The following is a 21,993-nucleotide window of genomic DNA, read 5'->3' as shown; positions in this document are numbered from 1 at the left end:
ATGTATTACGGTTCTAGGGAAGTGAATTGGTGCTCAGTRTGTTGAGTTTCTTTCATGTGGATCAGCGTGTGAGGCAGAGAAGGCAATGGGAGGGAATGGCTCAGACTTCAAAGAGAGGGGAGAATGCACAAAGGGTGATGAAACGAGCCCTACCTACGTGCCATTCATATTTACTTCACAAGAAGAGCCAGGCACTTGGAGCTGTTGAACTGACTCAGTTCCACAAGAATCAGATGCCTAGTTAAATCTCACCCATCCTGCAACTCGATCCCAATCAAAACAACCTATCTAATCGCACGAACCTTTAAAAATCAGACAACCATGCTCCAAACCCTAGAACTGTTGTTTAACAAACGAGTGGAATCCTCACCCCTCCTATATTAAGAGGTGTTTTGACACTGACTTTGGTGGGCCAGGACTTCAGCCAGTGAGTTTGAGTTGACTGGTGGTGGAGTCTCATCAGAGCTGGATTTGACTTCATATTGTACTGCTCACGCTTTGCATTCAAAATTCTTTGACTTTTTTTTAAACTTGGACACATTCCAGTAGCATGAAGAAAAGGTGAACCTATCTGGGTCATTGTTTACCGAGAGTTGATAGCAGATGTATCACTCTACAGTGCTAGAGCAGAAAAATAGTCAATATACCAAATATTTTTATCATTAATTTAAACATGGAACCTTGAACAGTACCTTGTTTCACTGAAAGATGGATTGTCAGGTCAGCCTGGAGAATTTACCCTTTTGCTCCAGAAAAAAAACAGAGATCAGAGTTTTTCCTTGTGACAAATTGTAGAATTTTCAGTGAACTGTTAGCRGTACGATACTTCTGAGTATCTATARTCAAGGTTCAGATCTTGATGTGGGACTTGAATTTAAAGAGATAGATTCTGAGTCAATGTTTGCAGGCATCAATCCAGGGAAAACAATATATTTGGGGGCTTTCTGTTAGTTTCAGTATGGTATGAATTTAACCATTACACAGAAAAGAAATATTTCATTCAATGCAAACTTTTGATTAATGCCACTCAGGAAAATATACAAAATTGAGAGGATATTAAGTAATTGACCAAAGGCACATCTTCTGAGTACAGCCAAGGCAGTGGGCTGGCTTGCTGTCTGGCTTATTAATTTTTTAATGTTGTAAACATGGTAGTAGAAAATCATAACTTTAACATGGGATTACAGGCTTTTGCTGTCTAAACCCTTCTCCCTAGTCCCTAGCATGAAAAGTAAAATCTGTTACATCCTGCTGTTCTTTCTGTGGTTTCTGAAACAAAACTTTGAGAGAAAAACGCTGGTCTCAGAAGACCCTGTGGGAAATGGGAAACTTGCAAATGCTACTGTAGTTGTGTAATGTTGACAGTATGAGCTGAGTGATCCTTATACAGCCTGGACGTACGTGAGCATCTGTGCAATGCACAACAAAACGTCTTCAGTATGGTAAAATAACAAAACAGGAAAAGTAAATGAGGGGGACAGATTTTGTTGCCACCACTATACCGTCACTGATCTTTCTTAAAAACATGCTGATGTTAGATGGAACATTCATATCAAATAGAAAATATGAGTGTATATTTCTGAGAATGAGCATATGCAATATATAGATATAACTTTTACTTGATAAAAGTATGCCTCTTTTGTAGAGAAGAGATGAGGGCATCATGGTGACATATGGCAACTATTTTTTAAGGTTTTGTGCCCATAAGAACAGTGTAAAATGAACTAGGAATCTTTATGATAACATCTTCCAGGATTAGACCATTAAAATACAGTCTGAAAATACCTGCACCAAATATAACCTCTTTCAAAAATTCACATTTCTCTTCTTTTTTTCATCTGAGCATGGATGCCTTCTTTGCAAGTAAATGAGTCTGACACCTTGGTTGTATGTACAACTATTAGTTGTACATTCAGTTTCTCATTCTTAGATAAGATTCATCATGTACAATCCTGAAGGTTGGGTACCTGGAAACAACTGCAGTCATCTCTAGAAGTATGAGCTATAGTTGTTTATAGGATTTATAACTTGATGAGAGAAGGTATTGCATTAGCTGGTCTTAGCATCACCCTTAGTTGAAAGGTTGCTTAATGTAACTTGCCTCAGGAATCTTGTTTGGTCCCTGTACTGGCTAATCTTCCTAAATCCCTGAGCTTTGGTGGTGCCCCATGGTAACATGGGGGAAAAGATATTCATTTCCCTTCTCCCTCCATGAAAAGAATGTTTTCAACTTATTTACAAAACTCCCTGGAATGAGAAGGAGCCATTTGTGGTTCCTGTGGCTGATCTCTGTTGTGCTGAAGAYGCTAGGAGACTGCATTAAACTCTGCACCCATGGTGACATTTTTCAGTCTGTTGATGCTCCTTCTACCCGTATTCAGGGGGAATGTGTTCTGGCAGCCAGTATACTTAATTATCAGGATCATTTTGCTAGACATGTTTAATATACTGAGGCATTGTGAGATTTTGGCCATTTGTAATGAGCTTCCTTGCTTGAAGATACCACTACTACATGTTTATGGATACTCCTCGAGACTGTGGGACAGTCTCATAGTCATGTTTCTGCTGCTCTTTGCAAGTGTTGACACTTTGGTGAACAAAACAGGTTGGTTTCCTTTTCCTTGGATGGGAAGTATCTCTTGAGGAAGAAAATATTTGTCGAGCCAGGCAGATGTTTGAGGAAATTTTGTTCAGTTCTTCTGGGATCTTTTTCTTTCAAAACATAGGACACTTGAGAATTATCTTTGTTACATGTTCGTACCACAGAAGGCAACAGTATTCTGAAGTAAAATTGAAGTCAGACAAATCTCTGGAAGAGATCTCAGTCCCTTAGAAAGAAATCTTAAAAAGTATTATGAATCACAAGGAAGAAGAGATATTATACTGTTAATGATTGATTTTTAGACTGATTTCCCCGTTTGCTCCTTTTGCAGTGTCTCTCCTTTCAAAGGCCTCTTCATCTAGTGTAAATCCAGTGGAGGCTGATCAGTGATTCCACATTCCTCAAATATCATGACTGGTTGTGTTGTATCTCAGAAAACTTACGGCCAATGAAATGTAGCATTTGCTGTGTATGGGCCTGTCTTCCCTGCAGAGCCCAGCTGCTACCCCATCACAACACATCAAACCTCTTGTCTCCCTGTGGGTGATTTAAGGCCAAGCCTGTAAGATTGAACTCAGGTTTCATCTCAGCCCAAGCTGGCAATCTATTTAACAGTGATAATACAAACTAATCAAATCCATGTGTAGTTACTCTTCCAGTGCTGTCCCACCAGTTCTGGGCTACACTTTCTTGTCTTTTTCCTTGTTATGCACTGTATGTTACCTACACATAGGTTCAGTGCTTTAGTCCCATAATTTTCTGTTCCATTTTTAATGCATTTCCACACAGAGAAATGCTGTCCAAGAAAGAGTATGAGGAAATAAGCTGTGGTTTGCAAACTGAATTCCTTAATGACTTCCCATTAGAAGAGCTCACTGCCAAATGCTGTTTGCTTTTGCCTAAAGGACGGTCCACATGATTAAGAGTAACTCTGCTTTACATGAGGCATTGTTTTCAGGCCACTGCCACAGGCAGCTGTGTCACAGTAGGCAAGAGAGAGTTCATTGAGTGGTAAAGTGATACTAGAAACCATGCGATATCCCATTACAAATCTCCCCCATCACAGGGGCTAGTACCAACCTGGATGCAGCTTCTTAGGGAAAGCAGAGACATTGCTTGGATCGTACACCAAGGAACAGTCCACCCAGGAGAGGTTAAATTCCAGAGTAATCCTGCTGTGAAAATATTTCCTGTGAGAACTCGCAAGTCTGAGAAACCAGGAGTAACAAMAGATCTCTAGCAGGGATGGATTTCATTTGTCTAGCACATCCATTTCAAGAGTGAGCCTCCAAGTGGACATCTCGTAGTTGAAGATTAATGATCTTCTTTAGCTGAAACAATGCACCTCAGCTGCAGCAAATGGGAAAAGAATACGTAAGTTCTTTTACTCAGAGCTTTTCCCCTGGCTGTCAGAATATATTCCCACCTGGATTCCTCATGTATTTTTCTTCTTCTTTTTTTTGATCTCATATATTTATAATATACATAAAGTAAAACAGAGCAAAATTTCATTGCCAAGAGCTTTAGAATTTATTTGCTGCATTCCATCAAAATCTCCTACCATTTTGCCATTGAAAATTCAAATTCAACTCTTTGTCCTTAACTTTCTATTTTTAACTGAGAGMTCACAACTCATTGTTTCCATAGTAAGGCTTTGGAAAATATTCTGAAAAAGGAAAATCTTCAGAAATTTCATTTGCTAATGAGGCTTAAAACTAATATCTGAACAAACAGCATGCACAAAAAAGGGCTCGAAGGCAAAAAGGGCTTAGAGCCAGGGAGAGGAGGAGACTAGCTCAAGATTAGTTTAGTGTACTCTCTGATCTCCAGTAGTTAGGTTTTATAAAATGAAATAGAGATGGATTCTGGACCTAAATTTAGCCAGGAGTAAGTACACRTGTACTTTTATACCTGATTAAAGTCAGCAGGGTTGGGTTAGGCTTGTGTGAGAAAGGAAGAACTTGTCTATGAGTCTTTGAACTTCCACCATTTGCTTTCCTTATGGATTTGTTGTATTTTCCACCCTTGAGAGCTGTGTTCAAAGAATAGAAGAGRACAGATTGCCATTGCTGTTGGTAGTGTCATCTCTAACTGTGGTAGGGACACCTTTACTGCTCACAACAGCCTGGTCATAGAATACCTCATACTAGAGCATAAAGTCAGTTCTGAGGGTTGTGGACAATTGTTGTATTTTATTTTATTTTATTTTCAGAATGAAGTAGCTTGCCCCAAAGGCCAAGTGGTTACAAGAAAGAACATTTATTGTACCTCTTTTCAATGCTAAAATCCTGACATCCTAGTTCTCCAGCCAGTGCCTAACCCACTAGCCCACAGTGCCTGCCCCTCTGCCAAGACACTGGACCTCCCTCTTCCCTGGTTACCACATCTAAAACTGGTGGTTAACAGGAGTGRTCTGTGCTCCCCTAGCACTTTTTCACCTGTAGACTTCAAAACATTTCTTAAAGTGGATATAATTTACTTGCCTATTTTTACTATTGACCTAAACAAGAAGAGAAATTTGAAGCTATGCTTATGTCAGGTGTACTGAGATTTGCTTTTACCAGATGAAGATTATATTCCCATCTTATTGTGGTGCATCACTTAAATACTTTCATCTCTCAGTGTGTGTTCCGGGGAAAAAGGATTAAAATTTCTGCCTACTTCCTTGTGGTCATGATGTGCAATTGCTCTGTAGGCATGTAACACCGTATTGTGCAGATGCCTGATGTTCTGTATGCTCATGTGCTCAAAGGTGCCTCCTTTTTCACTTTTGGTAACAAATTTCTCAGCATGAATCTTTCTCAGGACTCACAGACTGGAGCTCCTARGAATCAACCCTCTGGAGGCCTTCCCAATGGGGACATTTTTAAGAGTGACAGGCTCAGGACAAAGAACATCATTGTCTGTTCTTCAAAAACATGGCCAACAGTGCACRCACCTCTGCAGGGTGGATGAAGGGCTCCCTTGGGAACGGGCTTCTTGTTCTGCTAACATGGAGGGAACTCAGGTCTCCTTTTTAGAGGCACACCTCTAACTATTAGACTGTGGGAAAGGATTAGATGGGGATGCCCCACAACTGCATAAAGAGACACACTGAGTCACAGAAAGGAGCAGCAAGATGCAGCCTGACTCTTAGCCCAACATTGAGGGCACTGTCCCCATGTTTTCTTCTCATCACTGCTCTGTCAATTTTTCTTGTTGCACCAGAAGAGAAATCTGTTGGGCCAGTTCTGTACACAACAATGATCAGTTCTCTCCACACAGGAGAAATATGTTTCAGAGCCTAYGTTTGTCTCATTTCCTTCTGCAACCTCTCTGAATCACTAAGCCTGTGTGGCAGGACTGGCCCCGCATGGCTTTCTCCCTTGTAGGAACTKGCAAGTGTATGACCCACGCCTGGACCTGAATTGGAGAGAGAGAGGAGGCTGCAAGGCAACAGGAATGAGGTCTTTGACTGGAGTTTAGAGATTCCTTTTTCCAAACATGCCAGCTCATTTTCGGTACATAARTATTTTCTTCTATCACTTCGTTTCTCCCAGGTTCAATGACAAAACCTAGTGCTAAGTTTTCAAACAATGCCAGTGTCTGAAGCACTCGGCAGTCCCTGCTTTGCTCCTTGCCTGACCCAGAATAATGTCCTCTCTAGCACTGAAAACAAGCATAATGAAACACAGTTTCATTACACAGTACAGGACTCAAAGAAATGTCAGGTACAATAGAAAAAAAAATCAGAAATGATACCTTGAATGGTTTTTATGATAAAAAATGTCATTCTTGATTTAAAATGTCAATACTGACTCTTCAAAAATTCTTCAGCTTCCTGCATTTCCAAGCATAACAACTTGCCTTGCTTCACATGTAGAGTTATAACATGGCATGAAATCAACCTTTGAATGGAGCTTGATTTGCATATTTTAACTTACTRGTTGTTACATAACAACAACAATATAATTGTCCATTTGTGACTACAGGTTTTCTTTTTTGTTGCATTATTTGTATAACATATTTGTATATTTTGAATTTGGGGTGCAAGAAACGAGGAAGAAATTGAGAAAATGTCTGGAAGCATATTATATTTTAATACTTCTGGAGTTAAGGGGAGCTGGAAATTGGCCATATAATGGATTTTAATTATACAGAAATTATCATCTCTCAGTAATAAAGTATCTCTGTCTCAAGGACTCACACACAAAGTTTRACCTCAGAGCAGTTGCACATAATGTTTTCTCTGTCAAGAGAATCTATTCATAATGATCTGTCACAGGTGCTCACACATAATATGTTTCCCGTCAAAAATGATCATCTATATTTTATATAGCAGCTTTGATGACAAATATTTTGTACTTCAGCTGCTTTTTCTTCCCTGTGTCAGACTTAATGAAGGAAAGTCATGGATAATTTTTAAATAATGTCAGCTTCTTAGATCACATTACTGYGTCTGCCTTTGAAAGCAGCCTCTTACAAGAGCCACAATACAGGGGAGAAGGAGACAAGGATATTTTCATTTACATCTTTAAAAAGACAGCCAATGTTTCAGGCTTTTAATTTCAAAGGCAATATASTCTGTTTCTCTGGAATCTTCTGGGAAAAGGTGTTCTGTACTTTCTGAATATTCAGTACTTTGAGAGTCTAGCAAAACTACTTTGATAACTGATTTTGSGTTGCAACTTCCAGCTCTGTAGAAATGCAGTTTGTTCTCACAGTAGTGTATGTTAGTGGTAAAAACATTTTCTTCATGATTGCTCTACAAGTCAGTGCCTCAGTGGGAAAAGAGATTTGAGATTTTATGTTCTCACTGAAATGAAAGCAGGGCCAAAGTTTGCTCTTTCTCCTACCTGTTCAGCCCCACTGAGAGAAATAATCCTGATTCCTCATTCTGTTAGTGAAAGRGGAAAAGTGATTTGAACTCCCCTTRAGATTTCTCAGACTGTGGGACTGATCATCTATAATAGTTTTCAAAAGAGGTAGGTGCAGCCTCAGAGAATAGAGGAGAGTTCAGTTCTTTTCCCTTTCCTGGGCCACTTTTCTGCCAAAACTGTACTCGAACAAAGTACAGAAGTATCCCTGAGCTTCCCTGCCAYCCAGCAAACTCCCCTGAGCTAGTGGGCAAAGATCCAGATGTCTCCCACTAGCAGGGGGGTGGTTTTCAAMTTACAAGCCACAGATTCTAGGCTATCCCCAAGGGATCCATAGAGAGGCACTGACAAAAGCAAGTCCATTATTATGTGAAGTATTTAGTAGTGTCTGCAGAATTTAAACAAAAATCAAACACTCAGATAGGCAGTAACAGTGTGGTACAGGTCATACTTTCAAAAATTTCACTGGCCCAGGGAGAAGGCAGAATAGGAAGACAATAAGATTTACAAATGTAAATGAGGGCTGGATTCCTCTTGACTACAGAATATAATCACATCTCAAGCTGAGAGATGAAAGCTGATGCTTACAAAAATGCCTGGGTTTTCTATATGAAAAGAGGCCAGATTTTCAGGGATGGGAGCTACTTGACGCTTAATTATTTTTCAGATCCATAGCCTATTTAGGAATGCAACCAGGAATGAATCAAAAGTAGGTAAGAATTTCTAAAATACAGAAAGATGTAAAATATTACACTATATGACTGAGAAGTCGTTCACTGATTCATTGATTAAGTAATTCAAATTCATTAATTCATTGAAAAGGTACTCTGCAATAGTTCCCTCTTTTCTGCTACCCTCAGCCCTCAAATACCATAAGATCTGGATACTCTTAAGCAGTGGGTGTAATAAGTTTTCCTTTCGTTGTCTGAAGAATTAGAACAATTCAGCTGAAGGGCAAGTATAATCCTACCTATGCTCCACACTGGGATTGGAGCAGGGTAAATGCCGTAGTTAAGTCTGAACATCAGGTTGTGATTGTTAGAGATTAAAAACATGCCAGAAAGTACATTCCAGGGAAAGAAGGAGGGTGAGAAGGATGGCTCTCCTGTGTCTTATTATTAAGGCAGATTAGCATCAGATCTAACAAGGACGTATTCTGCACAGCAGAATTCAATCAAATTASATTTAGTCAATGAAGGAAATTATATACTAGGTTATCTTTTAATAATCCAGCTAGGAAAAGCAATGATAAATGAACATATATTTATTTTCTGAGTCAAGCATATAGAAGAAGTGGCAGCAAAACTGCTGGTAATAACTAAAGGGAAAATAATTATTCTCTAGATGCTGCTGTTCCATAAAATCAATTTCAAATATAATTTGCTGTTAGTTATTTCTGCAAGATGTGAGCACATCAGCTGAACTTCTCATTTTTATGCAATTGAAAAGATGACTGAAATGAAATGTCGTGTTGTGAGATACACAAGAAAAAATGAAGCAATCCTTAATAGCTGTCAGAGAGGAGAGTGGTCCACCCTTCCAAGTACAGATGAATTATTATTCTACGGGTTTGTCTAATTTCTTGTTCTCTCCCCCTTCTTTTTTTTTAATACTTGTCTTCTCAGTGCATCCTAACGTGAGCCAAGGTTGCCAAGGAGGGTGTGCTACATGTTCTGACTACAATGGATGCCTGTCGTGCAAACCCAGACTCTTTTTTGTTCTGGAGAGGATTGGCATGAAGCAGATTGGAGTATGCCTTTCCTCATGTCCAAGTGGATATTATGGGACACGGTATCCTGACATTAATAAGTGTGCAAGTAAGTGCTGGGAAAAGGGGAAACGCGTGGATATGTTTGTTCTCTTTTGAACGCTGTGTGTCCTTAGGAGTCAAGTCGACAGATTAGCAGATGGATAGGCCAAGTCTTTGTTTGTTCAGTTCTTTTACACTAGTGTGATAGATATTAACCTGAACAAMAAGTGAAAGTGAAAAATCACAAAACTACAGAAGCTCAGGGATCCCGGCTCTCCATGGTCACCTGTCCAGGACCTGGGAGATGATGTCCTCTTCTACATCCTCATGCAAAAGTGGGTGACACTAAACTCCTGCAGCTGGAGCAGCAGGATGGAGTGGAGGCTGAGGACCACTGAATCTGACTGGAGCAGTTAAAGCTCACTGGCATTTTCCCACTTGTCTCCCATGACAAGGAGAGAAGACGGCACTCTTTGGAGATGTGGTTTGCAGACTCTTCGCCCTGGTCTCTTTATAGCTGTGTCCCACGCTCAGCATAGTCCTATAAATGCCTTTACCAGCTGACAGGGTTTCAATTTGATTTGGGGGAAATTACAAATTCTTGTTGCCTCTGGCCTGGGAGGTACAGAATGCAACTTTATTCTTTATCATTTGGGTAACATTTTGCCTCTCTTATGTATTTTTCATCATAAACAAACTASAAAAGACTGTGGTATCATCCCCACTCATTTTTTTATTGTTGAATGCATTGTTCTCAATCCCATAGGTGATATAAACATGTAAGAGTGACAGCCAAATCACTGACCCAATTTTTACCTAGTAATAAAAGTTATTTAATGAATGGACCACAGAGTAAAATCTTACAGAATAATTTGACACTGTAAAATGTTTGCTCACTTTTTAGCAATATGCAGSCTTGCATATCAAATATGGTTTGTGTCATATACAAATTTTTATTTATCTCTTTTAAAAATACCTGAGAGTTGGAAAATATCATGTTTATGTGGTTAGTAACATAGAGAATACAGGAAATACTAAAGGAYTGCTGACAGAACGTTAGGGAACTATGAAGAAAACCTGTTCACTATTTGCATTTCAGAATGCAAAGCTGACTGTGATACCTGCTTCACCAGAAACTTCTGCACAAAGTGTAAAAGTGGGTTTTACTTATACAGTGGAAAGTGCCTTGAAAAGTGCCCTGATGGTTTGGAAGCCAACAATCACACGATGGAGTGCACCAGCATTGGTAAGTCCGGTTCTCTGGGCGACGGCCCAGCCCTGGCTGGTTTTCGCAAATGGAATGGGGGATCTAGTGAGGGCATGAGCTGCAAGAACAGTTGTGAGATTAGGAAAGWGAAACTTAAATTTACTCTGTAAATGCTCTGCTTTACACGATGCATTCTCCGGCACYACGAGCTCAAGACATTTCCTAAGTCTGCCTTTCCACAGAAGGCAAGCTCTATAGTGTCCCATAAACAGAGTCTTGGTGCGAAGGGCAATTCTGCCTCAGGAAATACAGCCTGTTTCATCTTGCGTGTTTGGTCTACCCTCATGTAAAATAATACACATCTCTCACTTTCACTGTTACGCATTACGCAGGCCCGCTAACATCAAAGGTTCCAAAATCCTGAGTCAGGCCCCAAATTTAATTTAAAGATYAAAATATTAACTGCTTTATTGAAACTACCTTGTATTATCTGAGCCTTCAGAGCACATGTGTGTCAACATTTTGAAGCATACCTGCGCAAAGGTGAAGGCTAGGAACTTTTAAGCAGTAAGAAAAAAGCCAAAAGCAAAACAGAAGTGGTATTTCTTGCATGCTCACGTGACTCTAGAAACTGAAGATTAAAATAAAATACCACATAGTCTGGCACTTAAAAGAATGTGATTGGCAGCATCGATCCTGTGACTCACTGGGTGCAGAGAAGAGAACTGTTTTTGTATCTCCTCAGCCTCTGACTCACAAACTCCAGTTATTCATGCCAGGGCAATTTTGGAGGTCACCACACCTAACTGTCTGCTCCATCCCTCTGCCACCGCTGTAGCTGAAAGCAGAATGAACGAAATATTTGCCTCTGAGCTATGCAGTTCACATCCCAYGCCATGAATATGCTGAAACTGTGGCAAGGTTCTGCTTATTTTAGTATGTTGGCTATGAATTGCGGTGACTGAGGGTTGCGAACTGCGGTGGCAGCAGTAACCTCTTCAGCCACCAGCGATCAGGGAGCACTTGGGCACAGTGTGGCCATGATGGAAATCTCCTTCCCCACAGTACCATGCATATAACCCTCCTGGGCATAGCATGTTTTGAAGAAGAAGCAATGTAGGAATAAAAATAATGTACAGTAGTTTGGCATTTGCCTTCTGAAATACATATTAACTCAGGTGGTAGCGATGGTTTTTATGGTTTTATTTTCAAGCAAAGACTTTCATCTACAAAAGAAATTTAAAGGATCATTTTTGTTTCTTGATGGCTGTTTCCAAGTGCTTTAGACTTAGCTACTTTAACAATGAGTCAGACTCAACTAGAAAAGGCCATTTAAAGCTACAGAGAAAAAACAGACCATTTTTGTGCATGTGAGGGCCAATTATTTTAATGGGAGAGCTCCAGTATAATATGGAAAGTAAAATGACCTGCATGAAAATTTACTGGAGGAAGACTCAGAGATAGCCTGAGGTCAATTATATCTCAAATTTTGAAAAATTTCAAAGTAAATTCTCGAGCTGGAAAAATCTATTGATTTACAAAATCCTCCTTATAGAGGTGCTGGAAATCTTCCCCTCTTTATTGAAGGTATGTAATCTTAAGCATGTACACAAATACAAACTAAACATAAATGTGCACTATCTTTTATCAAGAGAAGGGGACTGAGGAGATGACACAAAAGTAGGATAATTTATCAAGAGCTTATTGTTAAGCTTCATAGATTACTCACAGTTTTGCCTTTTTTATTAGGACAAGCGTCCAGCTGCACATCTTTGAATTCCCAATAGCATGCATCCTGCATTCAGGTCAATCATTCTGGCTTAGGAAGTGCAACTGAGCACTTTTCTGACAAGCTTGCATCCCTCCCCACCCCAGAATATCCTCTGCCTATTTACACCTTGTATACATTACTGATGATGGCTCTTTCACTGTTTAAACTGAACATCAAGAAGCAGATCATTAAAGATACTTGAATCTTATTGTAACACCCTTTGACATCAACTGGTTCCTTATGACTCTATTGATTTCCACAAAAATTCAACACCTTTGAGACCAGCTGCAACAGCCTAACCCAATGACTTAACTTTGCTTTCACATAGGCATGAACAAAGTTAGTTCCACTGAAGCTAGAAGGATTTGTATCTCTACAAAACCAAGACATTCTCAGAATAAGTCCCAGTAACTGATTTCATTGAAAACAATTTTGTTGTTGTTGCTCTGTTTTGGGAATGGAATTAAGAAAACAGTACAGATAGAAAGAAATAGTACCTGAAACAATTATTTGACATTATTTTATGCAGTATATCCTAAGYAGGACAAATTCTCTCAATTCACTGCTACAAATTCTTATTAATTCCCTTCACTTTTGCCACCTTTTGGCTAATRTAGAATGACATGAATGTACCATATGCATTGTTTATACAAAACGATACTGGCCAGGCTCAGCTTGTCCTATGTTTATTGCAGTGCACTGTGAAGCTAGTGAGTGGAGTCCATGGAGCCCTTGCACAAAGAAAGGAAAAACTTGTGGTTTCAAAAGAGGAAATGAAGTAAGGGTCAGAGAGATCGTACAACATCCGTCAGCAAGGGGCAATCCTTGCCCAGCTACAAGCGAGAGCAGAAAATGTATTGTACAAAGAAAGAGATGTCAGAAGGAAGGAAAAGGTACCACATTATCATCATCATAATATGAGATTGGTATTGTTCTTGTTTAATAACTCACATCTGAATTCTCAGGCCTCCATTGCTGGCTTCACCCAAACTCCATTGACGTGGTGTTTTTGGGGCTGGAGAGAACTGTGCCCTTGCCTGGAGTAAATAAAGACCTAACACTGCTCAAAAAATGTGCTTTGTGTGATCTAGAGAGGATAGGGTGGGCTGGATGGGAAGGTGCATTCTCTCTTGGTTTATTGACAGAGCTGCCAAGATGAAGGGTTGCATACGGAGCTCAGAACAAAATGATCCATCATAAAAAATGTTATATTGTGAGTTGTTTGTCGGATATAAGGCAGACCTATCAAGTTTCGTGTTTCAACTATGGGAGTCCTGCAAAACAGTTCTTATTTCATGCTCTCCTCGAGGAGAGCCCTAAGCCCATAATTCTTGCAATTGCAGCACTGTGGCCTCTCTCCCACTCTGAAGCTCTTTGTACTTGCTGTAATTGAACAGCTTGGCCTGATCCTGTCATCTGCATATGATTTATGGAATCCTAGCACAAGAGAAAGGCTATGATACTGCATGGCAGCCATGGGAAATGCCACTTAGCTTGCCTAAAAAGCAAGAGTCCCAGCAGGATTGCCACCTAGGGTCACAACCCATCTATACAAGCCAATTGTCAGACTCATAGGACCTAAAGATTGGTCTTCCCTGTTAAAACGGGAGATGCCTACAAAGCCTGTAAAATAATAATTTATATAAATTCCACTCAGCAGAGACTGTTGTTCCATTGTTCATTTTTTCTGCTTCTTGTAGCAGGGAAGTTACTTGCTGTACCCTAGCACAATTACYCTGATTGGTATAGGAGTGTTGATGCCTTTCCCTCCCATTTTGCCTCTGCCTCCCTGGCAGAGCAGGGTTTCACACCTTTTGAGGATAATTCCCCACTAGAGGAGCAGGCAGACCAGCTGCCCCTTGAATATGTRCGAGCCAGCATGAGCGGCATCAGTCACTTACTGCTTCATTAGGTAAWCAGTCACTACAGTTGTTATTGATTGCTGATAGAAATGTTAAAGGGTTTTGGAGCTTGTAACCTTTTTGAAGGTTGACTTGTTCTCTAAGGATCTACCTCATGAGAAGGGACATATTACAAGGAGGATCTTACAAACGAGAGCTACACGTCCATCCTCCTCACTCAGGGACTGGCTAGATCCCCTGATCTGCACAAATCTACAGGGAAGATTTCACTTTCCCAAGCTTGGCTGACCCTCCTTGTGTTGATTATTGCCTTGAAGAGGTACAGTAGTGTGTCCATGCAGCTCCCTGGCTCAGGGCAGCAGTCAAGGCAATGTTTTAATGGATTCCCTTGCGCTTAGACTGAAGGTCCAAAATGTCCATGAGGATTCTCAGTTCTGCTCCTACAGATACACAGCTCAAAACACAGTCTAGTTAGCCCACTGTAACTGGGGGAAAAGAGTCCTCTTCTTTACAWCATAGTTAATTTTCCAAGAGCTGAGAATTTAAGACTAAACTTTAATTTCGGAACGGTGAAAACTTTTTTTCTCTGGTTGATGATGTTGTGTGTTTGCTTACGGCAATTTGGCAGCCTCTTCAAATTGGACAACACATTTCTCTTTGAGAAGTGTCTGCTGTTCATGTCTAGTAAGTACTTTAAAAGAAACTCCTCATGCATTTTACTGTCAATTCTTATTTATGGGATCTGAGCCATAAATAAGATGGCTCATATTCAAAAAATATTGCACAGTACAAAAAAGTCCTTTACTTAAGCAATAAATCTTTTTTCTTTCTTTTTTATTTTCCTGGAAAGTGCATAAAGTTTTTTTCTTCCTTTTGGGCATGTTATGGGCTATATTCTGGCCTTTTTAGACTGAGTGGACAATTCATTTGAAACCAATGCAGACAGATKCATATGTTCCAATATTGTCTATACCTTGGGATTTGTATGTGTATGTTTGTGAAAATAAAGCAATTTGGGGTTTATCTTAAATATTCTAAAATCCACCCCCTATACAATCTCCTGTAATAGTAGTCACAAACATGAAAGCCATCCACTTTTGTAYATGTTTATAGGGAGATTTTTTTTTTWWAAAAAAAAGAAGCTAATCCTTAATAAAACAGGAAATTTACACATAAAATATGAGGTTAAAGTAAACTTAAGCGATGGATTATGGTGTCACAAGCCTGCAAACTGAGAATTAAACTAAAAATTTTCATTCTGTTCTTACTGCAAAGGGAAAATGAAGCTTTCCAGCTTAATCTGCAGGCAACTTAGCTTCYCCACCACCCGTCATTACACAGACAGGCACTTGTGTTCCCCATTGAACAACAGAGTAAATGCATGAGAAGCCAAGGGAGACTTTGCTGTTATAGAGAACTGTGTTTAGTCAGTGAGAGGAAGAGGGGAAACCAACAAAAACATCTTTGGAAGGGAAAGAAAGTAAATATTTTTCTATTTACTGTTAAAAAAATTTGGAAAATGCCACCTGGTATTGTATGACTCTACCTTGCAACTCAAACATTGCTCTGGAATTTAGCTTCCATTATATTATCCCATTATTATTATTCCATTATTAGCTTCCAACCTGAAATGTAGTGGTAGACTTAGCAGTCAATATCAACAACGTTATTAATCTTTTCTCTGTGGGCATGAAGAGATAGATAGCTAGTTCAGCTAGCACAGCAAAGACCACACAATGATGGAGTATGATGTTTGTCATAGATGCCTCAATGATTTTGCTCTAGAAACTGAAATTAGAGACAAGATGTCAGTCTGTTAGGTTCCGCTACCTCACATATTGAAATACATGTTTCTGGAATGGCTGTGCAAAATGAGATTAAAAAAATGAAGAGCTGTTTTTGTTTCTATCTGCTAGTGTGTCATTGAGGCTGGCAAGATCTATTACAGCTCCTTTCCTTTCCCCTCACTGGATATAAAATGGGAATTTTAATGTGTAAAGGGGCTAGGTTTTCTTAGGATAAATGCAAGCAAATGGGAATATTTAGATTACAGATAACCCTACTAGCCTAGAAAGGTTCCTTTTACTCATTCTAGCAGTAAATCAGTCAATTCCAATGTGATCTGATGTAGCAATTTACATGTGTTTCACATACATACTACTTTTGTAATTTAGTCCTCTCCAAATCTCACTATAATTTACTTCATAATTTTTCTCTTTTAAACCCTTTCAAGGAACTGATCTAAGACTATATGATTTTAAATTCTAGTTTCTTATTCTTCCTTTCTCTCCATTATACTTTCTGTTTTGTATCTTCAGTAGAGTGTACTATTATTTTCAGCTTTCTGCACTTAGCATCGTCTCAGTTCCTACCTTTCACTGCTAGTCATACCTTGACAGATAACTGTTTGCTGTAGCTAAGTCTACAAACAGCAAATGCATCTTTTGATGCACTGCAAAGGCATAACTTGCAAAGCATGGCAGACATTGCAAATTACAAAATAACATTTATTTACTTGCCTCAAACATGCTCTGGYCAAGCATATGTCTCTTTGGGCTGCTGTCTACAAATAGATATGAGATTGACTTTTGCTGACCAAAAGACAGATAACAAAATTGCAAAGAGAAGTATTTGTGGGAAAGGAATTGYTTCTTTTCATGCATGAGCAATTCTGCCAAGACTCTGCATCCAAATGGAAGAGAACTTTACAATATGACTTTCCTGTTCAAGCCTGGTAACCTTTTTCCCCTCAAGAGCAGTCAGTTTTAAATGCTTTCAGAGAGAATTTTCTGATCAGTTGGAAGAGACTGAAAGTGCTCACCAAAAGACCAGTTACGAATAATGAACATGTCTTAAAAAGCTGGATATTATGCAAGCTAATAAACAACCTTGGCTAAATAATTGCATTGCTATAAACCAGCTAGCAATATATTTCAATTTTTTCTTGCTTATGTATTTATTCATTTGTATGTCGGTGGTATTTAGATGTTCTAGGGAGAGATCCAGTGCTGATTGTGCTGAGTTCTGTGCAAATGCAGACCAAAGAAAGTTCCTTTTACTAAGGAGCAAAAAGTCAAGCATTAGACATGAAAAGTTATCAGAATGTTATACAAGTGCACATATTTTTTTCACTGTGAGTATAGTGATTATCAGTTTATACAGTCTGAAAGCAGAATACAATAATGAAAGGAAGAGGGACAATTTTACCCCAAATTTTCAAGAGTGATTTTAAACAGTAGAAGAGACCGCAGCTGGTCTGCAGGCAAGCAGCTTGTYTGTTGGTGGGTTGTGCTGTAAGGAGACTACAGATATCTTACTGTAGTAGGCTGTATGAGTAAGAGAGAACACCATGTCTTTGAGATGGGGAACCGCATTCCAGATACAGTTTGGCAGAGAYGAGAGAACCAAAGGAGCAGGATTTGGTATTACGCGGTTTTAATGARCAAAGTGTATATATCTTGGAGAACTATAAAAGCTAAGCTTCTAGCCTGCCAGGAGCTCATACAAATATGAAAACTCAGGTTTGATTTGAATAGCTAGGAAGGCCGAAATTCAGGCCAGCTCTGTTGTTTCTTTGAACTAGTTCCTCTACCCCTTATTGGTATATGTGCACATAATGCTTCCAACATATTAATCAGATCATGCCTGAAAATGTCTTCAGTTGGCTACAGTGTGTTGAAGGGGTCCTGTTAGGGTTTCATTAGATTTCCAAAACCATCACCGAGCTCAAAATCCTGAGCCATTCATCAGGATGTTACTTTAGCTGAAAACAATGTAACTTAATACTAACAAGATTAAAATATTAAGCAATAAACTAATTGAACTCACATAACTTAAACTCACTCTGTAACCCACCCTAATTAAACTCATTCTGATGCCATACAGACATATGTATTAATGGAGCACAGAGGGTTTTGGAGTCTTAACTGAGTTCTCCTTTAGCATTTCTCATGAAGAAAAGGTTCTGCAGTTGATCTTCTGTTTGGGTGCACTGATTTCTTTAATATTCAATTAGGCTGTCCTAAGTAGAACAGAGAAGAAAAACAAAACTTTAAAAGAAAAGAAGAGAATAGATATAGAAGTTGTATTACATTTTAAAGATATATGTGGAAGTTCAGGCATTGCTGATCTTTATGGGAAAACTTGCATTTGATAAGATTAGGAATTCATTTATAGTAGTGAAAGATGCCATTTGAAATCAGTGGGAGTTTCACCACATCTTTGAACAGGTTTTGAATCATAACACATAAAATCAAGGTTCTGTGATCTTTACAACATAAAAAGCTGTATAGCTACTTAAGACTTACATAAGTTACGTCCSATAACAACACATTTATTCATGTAGTAATAATCATTTCTTCCTACAAATACTGGGCTGTCGGGTCTTTGGAATAATTACTTGTGCACTTTGTAGAGCTCTGCTGTCACACATTTTGACCTTTGAAAGTCTTTGGACTGTGTTAAAACAAGCTCCCAAGTGCTCCATCAGGATCTTTTCTCTGTCATTCAAAATAAAGATGTATATGCACTTTTCACAGAGTGAAAGGGTTTTGCTATCTAAGAATTCAGACAAGGAATGAGTAGCTGGGAATTTTCACTCAGCCTCTGTAGGCTTGGCAAGAGCATAGGTGCACTTAAGTCAGACAGCTAAAAATTAGTTGTTTATGTCTAAGCAAGTTCTTGAAGGGTCATGTTAATGGTGGCAAGCTGCACCTACGATGGGGGATTCATGTCACTGTAAGCCAGATTCTAAGAAGGGCAAAATGATTTGCCCCTTGAAAGTGCCTGCTTCTTTCCAATGACTATTAAGGACAGCCTTGAGAAAGTGGTGTGGACTTTCACTCGCTAACTTTTTGTATGTTTTAGAATTAAATGGTGTATTCCCCTCATCTGCAGAGTAACACTTCATAGCACTGCAAAACCACTGTTTACTCAGGCTGATTCTGTAAACATTACAAGTATGTTCCAGGGAAGACACRGGGCCAGCCAAAGCAAAATGAAAAGTAGAGGTGAAAAATACTCGTTCCCAATTCTCATTCCATTAGATGTTGGCAAAATCAGGATGAGAGCACTGCTTTGTTGAGTTTGTTAATGAATATCTAGTAATGGCTGGACACCTGCTTATTCAGAGGTGAATCATCCTTTACAGAACAGGCTGTAAGTAGGCCATCACTATCCACTCCACACACTAATGATAAAAGTATATTCCCAGAGCAATGGAAGACCAAACTAGGCCTACAATTCCCCAATGTACTATTTTAAGTGATTTTTTCTGATTCAAAAAGGAAAAAAAAAGGAAAGAAAGAATTGGAGGAAATTTTGGGTATTTTGGGGACTGAGTGTTTTCACTTACCAATATTTAAGTCCTAAGCATAGGTACATGGGAAAGGGAAATAGCTCAATCACAGCTCATTTCAAAAGTTACATCCTTTCCCTAATGTACTGTGGCATTTAAAACAAGGACTGGAACTCATGAACCAGAGAGACATCACAGTGCACAACTCTCTAGTTTAACTGTGAGAGAAGGGGTGCTCTGTGTGAAGGTCACTAGTGTGGTTATGGTTAATGACCTTACTCCATGGTGGGTCATAGAACTCCAGAAGCTTCAAAATGAACATGAAGCTAATTACTGCATCTTTATGTTTACATACTGCATACGCCAATGGGTCATAACTCTGGCCTTTGTGAATCCGAGCTACTATAATTGAGGAATCTGTCTTGCAAAGAGTTTAGCTGTTTATTATCTATTTGTTTCTGCCAAGAGGACCTCTCATTTCCTTCCCTCATAGGGGTTTTGACTCTTTAACTTTAACACATTTCTAGCCTCCAAGAGTAGTGCTGTTGAGACTTAAGAATCCACTATTAGCAAAATCAACTAAAATGGCTCCTTGGGAATAGCTCAGGCACTGGCAGGGCACAGATCACACAGCGCTATCAGCTCCCACTGGCCTGRAGGAAGAGGCGCAATCTAGAGAAGAGATCTGGGTGGAAAGGTTTAAGAGGGGAAAAAGCAGACCAATATGAGTCAGAGCAATTTGTGAACCCAACATAGTTCACAACAAAGGATGTACTGGTTCTAGAAATCAAAATCTGAAGAGGTAGGAAAAAACTACTTTAAAACTGTCAGCCATTCAGTCCAACCTTTAAAGGTATTCAAAGCCTAAGGATGCAGATAAATACATACAGCTTTTCAAAATCTAATCATAGTTAGGAACTTTTGAAAGGCTTATTAGGTTCCTGGTTGTACACTGAGAGATTAAAGTCTGAACCATATGGTAAAACTGTGTTTTGCTACAGGTATGTTTTGTTTGGTTGTCGGTGTCAACACTAAATTCTCATCATCTTTCACACTTCTGACAGGCACATACACATTGTGCCAGCAGGTGACACACATATGCTGTGTGCTTCTGCACATATAGCGTGTTCAGCTGTGCACATGTGTAACATGTCTATGTTGTAGTTTCTGAATAATACACACCTTAACAAAAAAGCAGGTTGAAAATAGCTGTAGCTGCGTACCGACCTGTCAGGTCTTCATACATACAGAAGGTTTTAGCCTAGCACGATGCTGGGATGACTTTGTCTCTGTACTTCTCTGGAGATATTCACCTCTGCTGCTGCCAGCTCCCCTCTTTTCCCATCCTTTCTCCTCCCTGGGAGGCCTGGGAGCAGATGGGAGGTCACTCAGCTGCCCTGAGATCTTCTGGAACACATTCTAAAAAATGTTCTGGACACACTGAGGGTAAACAACATCAACCTCATATTAATGGAAACGGCAATCGTTTTAAAGTTTAGWAAGAAGTGTGTGGTCAATTGCTCCTGAAAGGGAAGTGAATTAGAAAAAGGTTATTGCATTATTTGATTTAAATGTGGACCACATATGAGAGCTGCTCTCCCCACACCACTAAACCAAACATGGGATTGAAATTAGGGACTGAAAATCATGGATTGAAAAATTCTCTTTCTGATCTTCACTTCTGGTACCTCCCTGTGCTCCAGAATTGGCTAGTTGACTATCTTTTAGATGTCCGAGCTCTGCAGGAAAAACAAGAGCACAAACAAACCTCTCTCCCTCTTCCTCCACCCTTCTGCAAGCCCCATCATGTACCAAGTCAATATGAAATTTCTAACACCTTTCTGATTTCACCCTTTCCAAATAAAAGTGTTTAAGGATTGAGAGGAGCAGCCCCAGATTTAGAATATGAATTCCACAGCTATGTCTATACTGTGCTATACTGCTAAAGAAAATCAAGCAAAGGTCCAATCCTTGATCACAAGGCCATGGTGCACCAGCTGACTCACAACCCAGCTACTTGGGGCTATTCTTTCTGAGGCAAATTTCTCTGGGGAAACAGAGATAGTTGTTGCAATCTAAACAGAGCACCAGAATGAACTAACAGTTACACAGTGTAGACGCGCAGGGGTTTGCTTGGTCGCCTTTGCAGTACAAGTGTACCTTAGTAAACCATGGCACCTTTACCTTCAGTGCCATCACTTTGCTGTGTTTCAGGGAGAGGAAAATGCGTAACCATGGCTACTCTCTCCTCTCAGATGCAGAGCAGAGACCATGTGTGAAACAGCAGAGTATCATTCTCTCCTATTCTATATCACTTCCTTGGTCTGCTTGTACCTTCTTCATTTATCTATCTTTTTCTCCACACTGACCTTTCTACCACTTCTCCCAGCTGACATTTCCAAAGCCTCTACTCTAACTTTTAGCAAGTAATGGAGCTCTTTCTGAGAGGAAAATTGGTCACAGTTGGAAGAAAAAATTAACCTCTTCCAAGCTGATTGCCATGGCAAGATACCTTGTCAACTTCTCTCTTTTGACTTTCCAGAAGACCACAGCAAGCTATTTTCTCTTCCTTGGGCTGTATTACCACAGTGGGAAGATGAAGAGAAGTGGCTAGCCTAACATCAGGACTCACCTGGCTCTTTCCATCTG

General features: G+C 39.5%; 1 protein-coding gene across 1 annotated transcript in view; it reads left to right on the top strand.

The window, feature by feature from the left end:
- Positions 1–21,993, top strand: part of RSPO3 (R-spondin 3) — a 63,311-nt gene that overhangs the window by 26,859 nt on the left and 14,459 nt on the right. Inside the window, exons 2-4 of the mRNA XM_085314158.1 lie at positions 9,084–9,275; positions 10,308–10,454; positions 12,882–13,079. Of these exons, the coding sequence (XP_085170284.1) occupies positions 9,084–9,275; positions 10,308–10,454; positions 12,882–13,079 (537 nt within the window). The remainder of the gene's footprint in view (positions 1–9,083; positions 9,276–10,307; positions 10,455–12,881; positions 13,080–21,993) is intronic.

Source organism: Rhea americana, unplaced genomic scaffold, assembly GCF_003343005.1.
Source record: "Rhea americana isolate MKP2758 unplaced genomic scaffold, rheAme1 scaffold_110, whole genome shotgun sequence".
NCBI classification, from domain to species: domain Eukaryota; kingdom Metazoa; phylum Chordata; class Aves; order Rheiformes; family Rheidae; genus Rhea; species Rhea americana.
The sequence above is the reverse complement of the archived record's forward strand: the minus strand, read 5'-3'. Positions and strand labels throughout refer to the sequence as shown.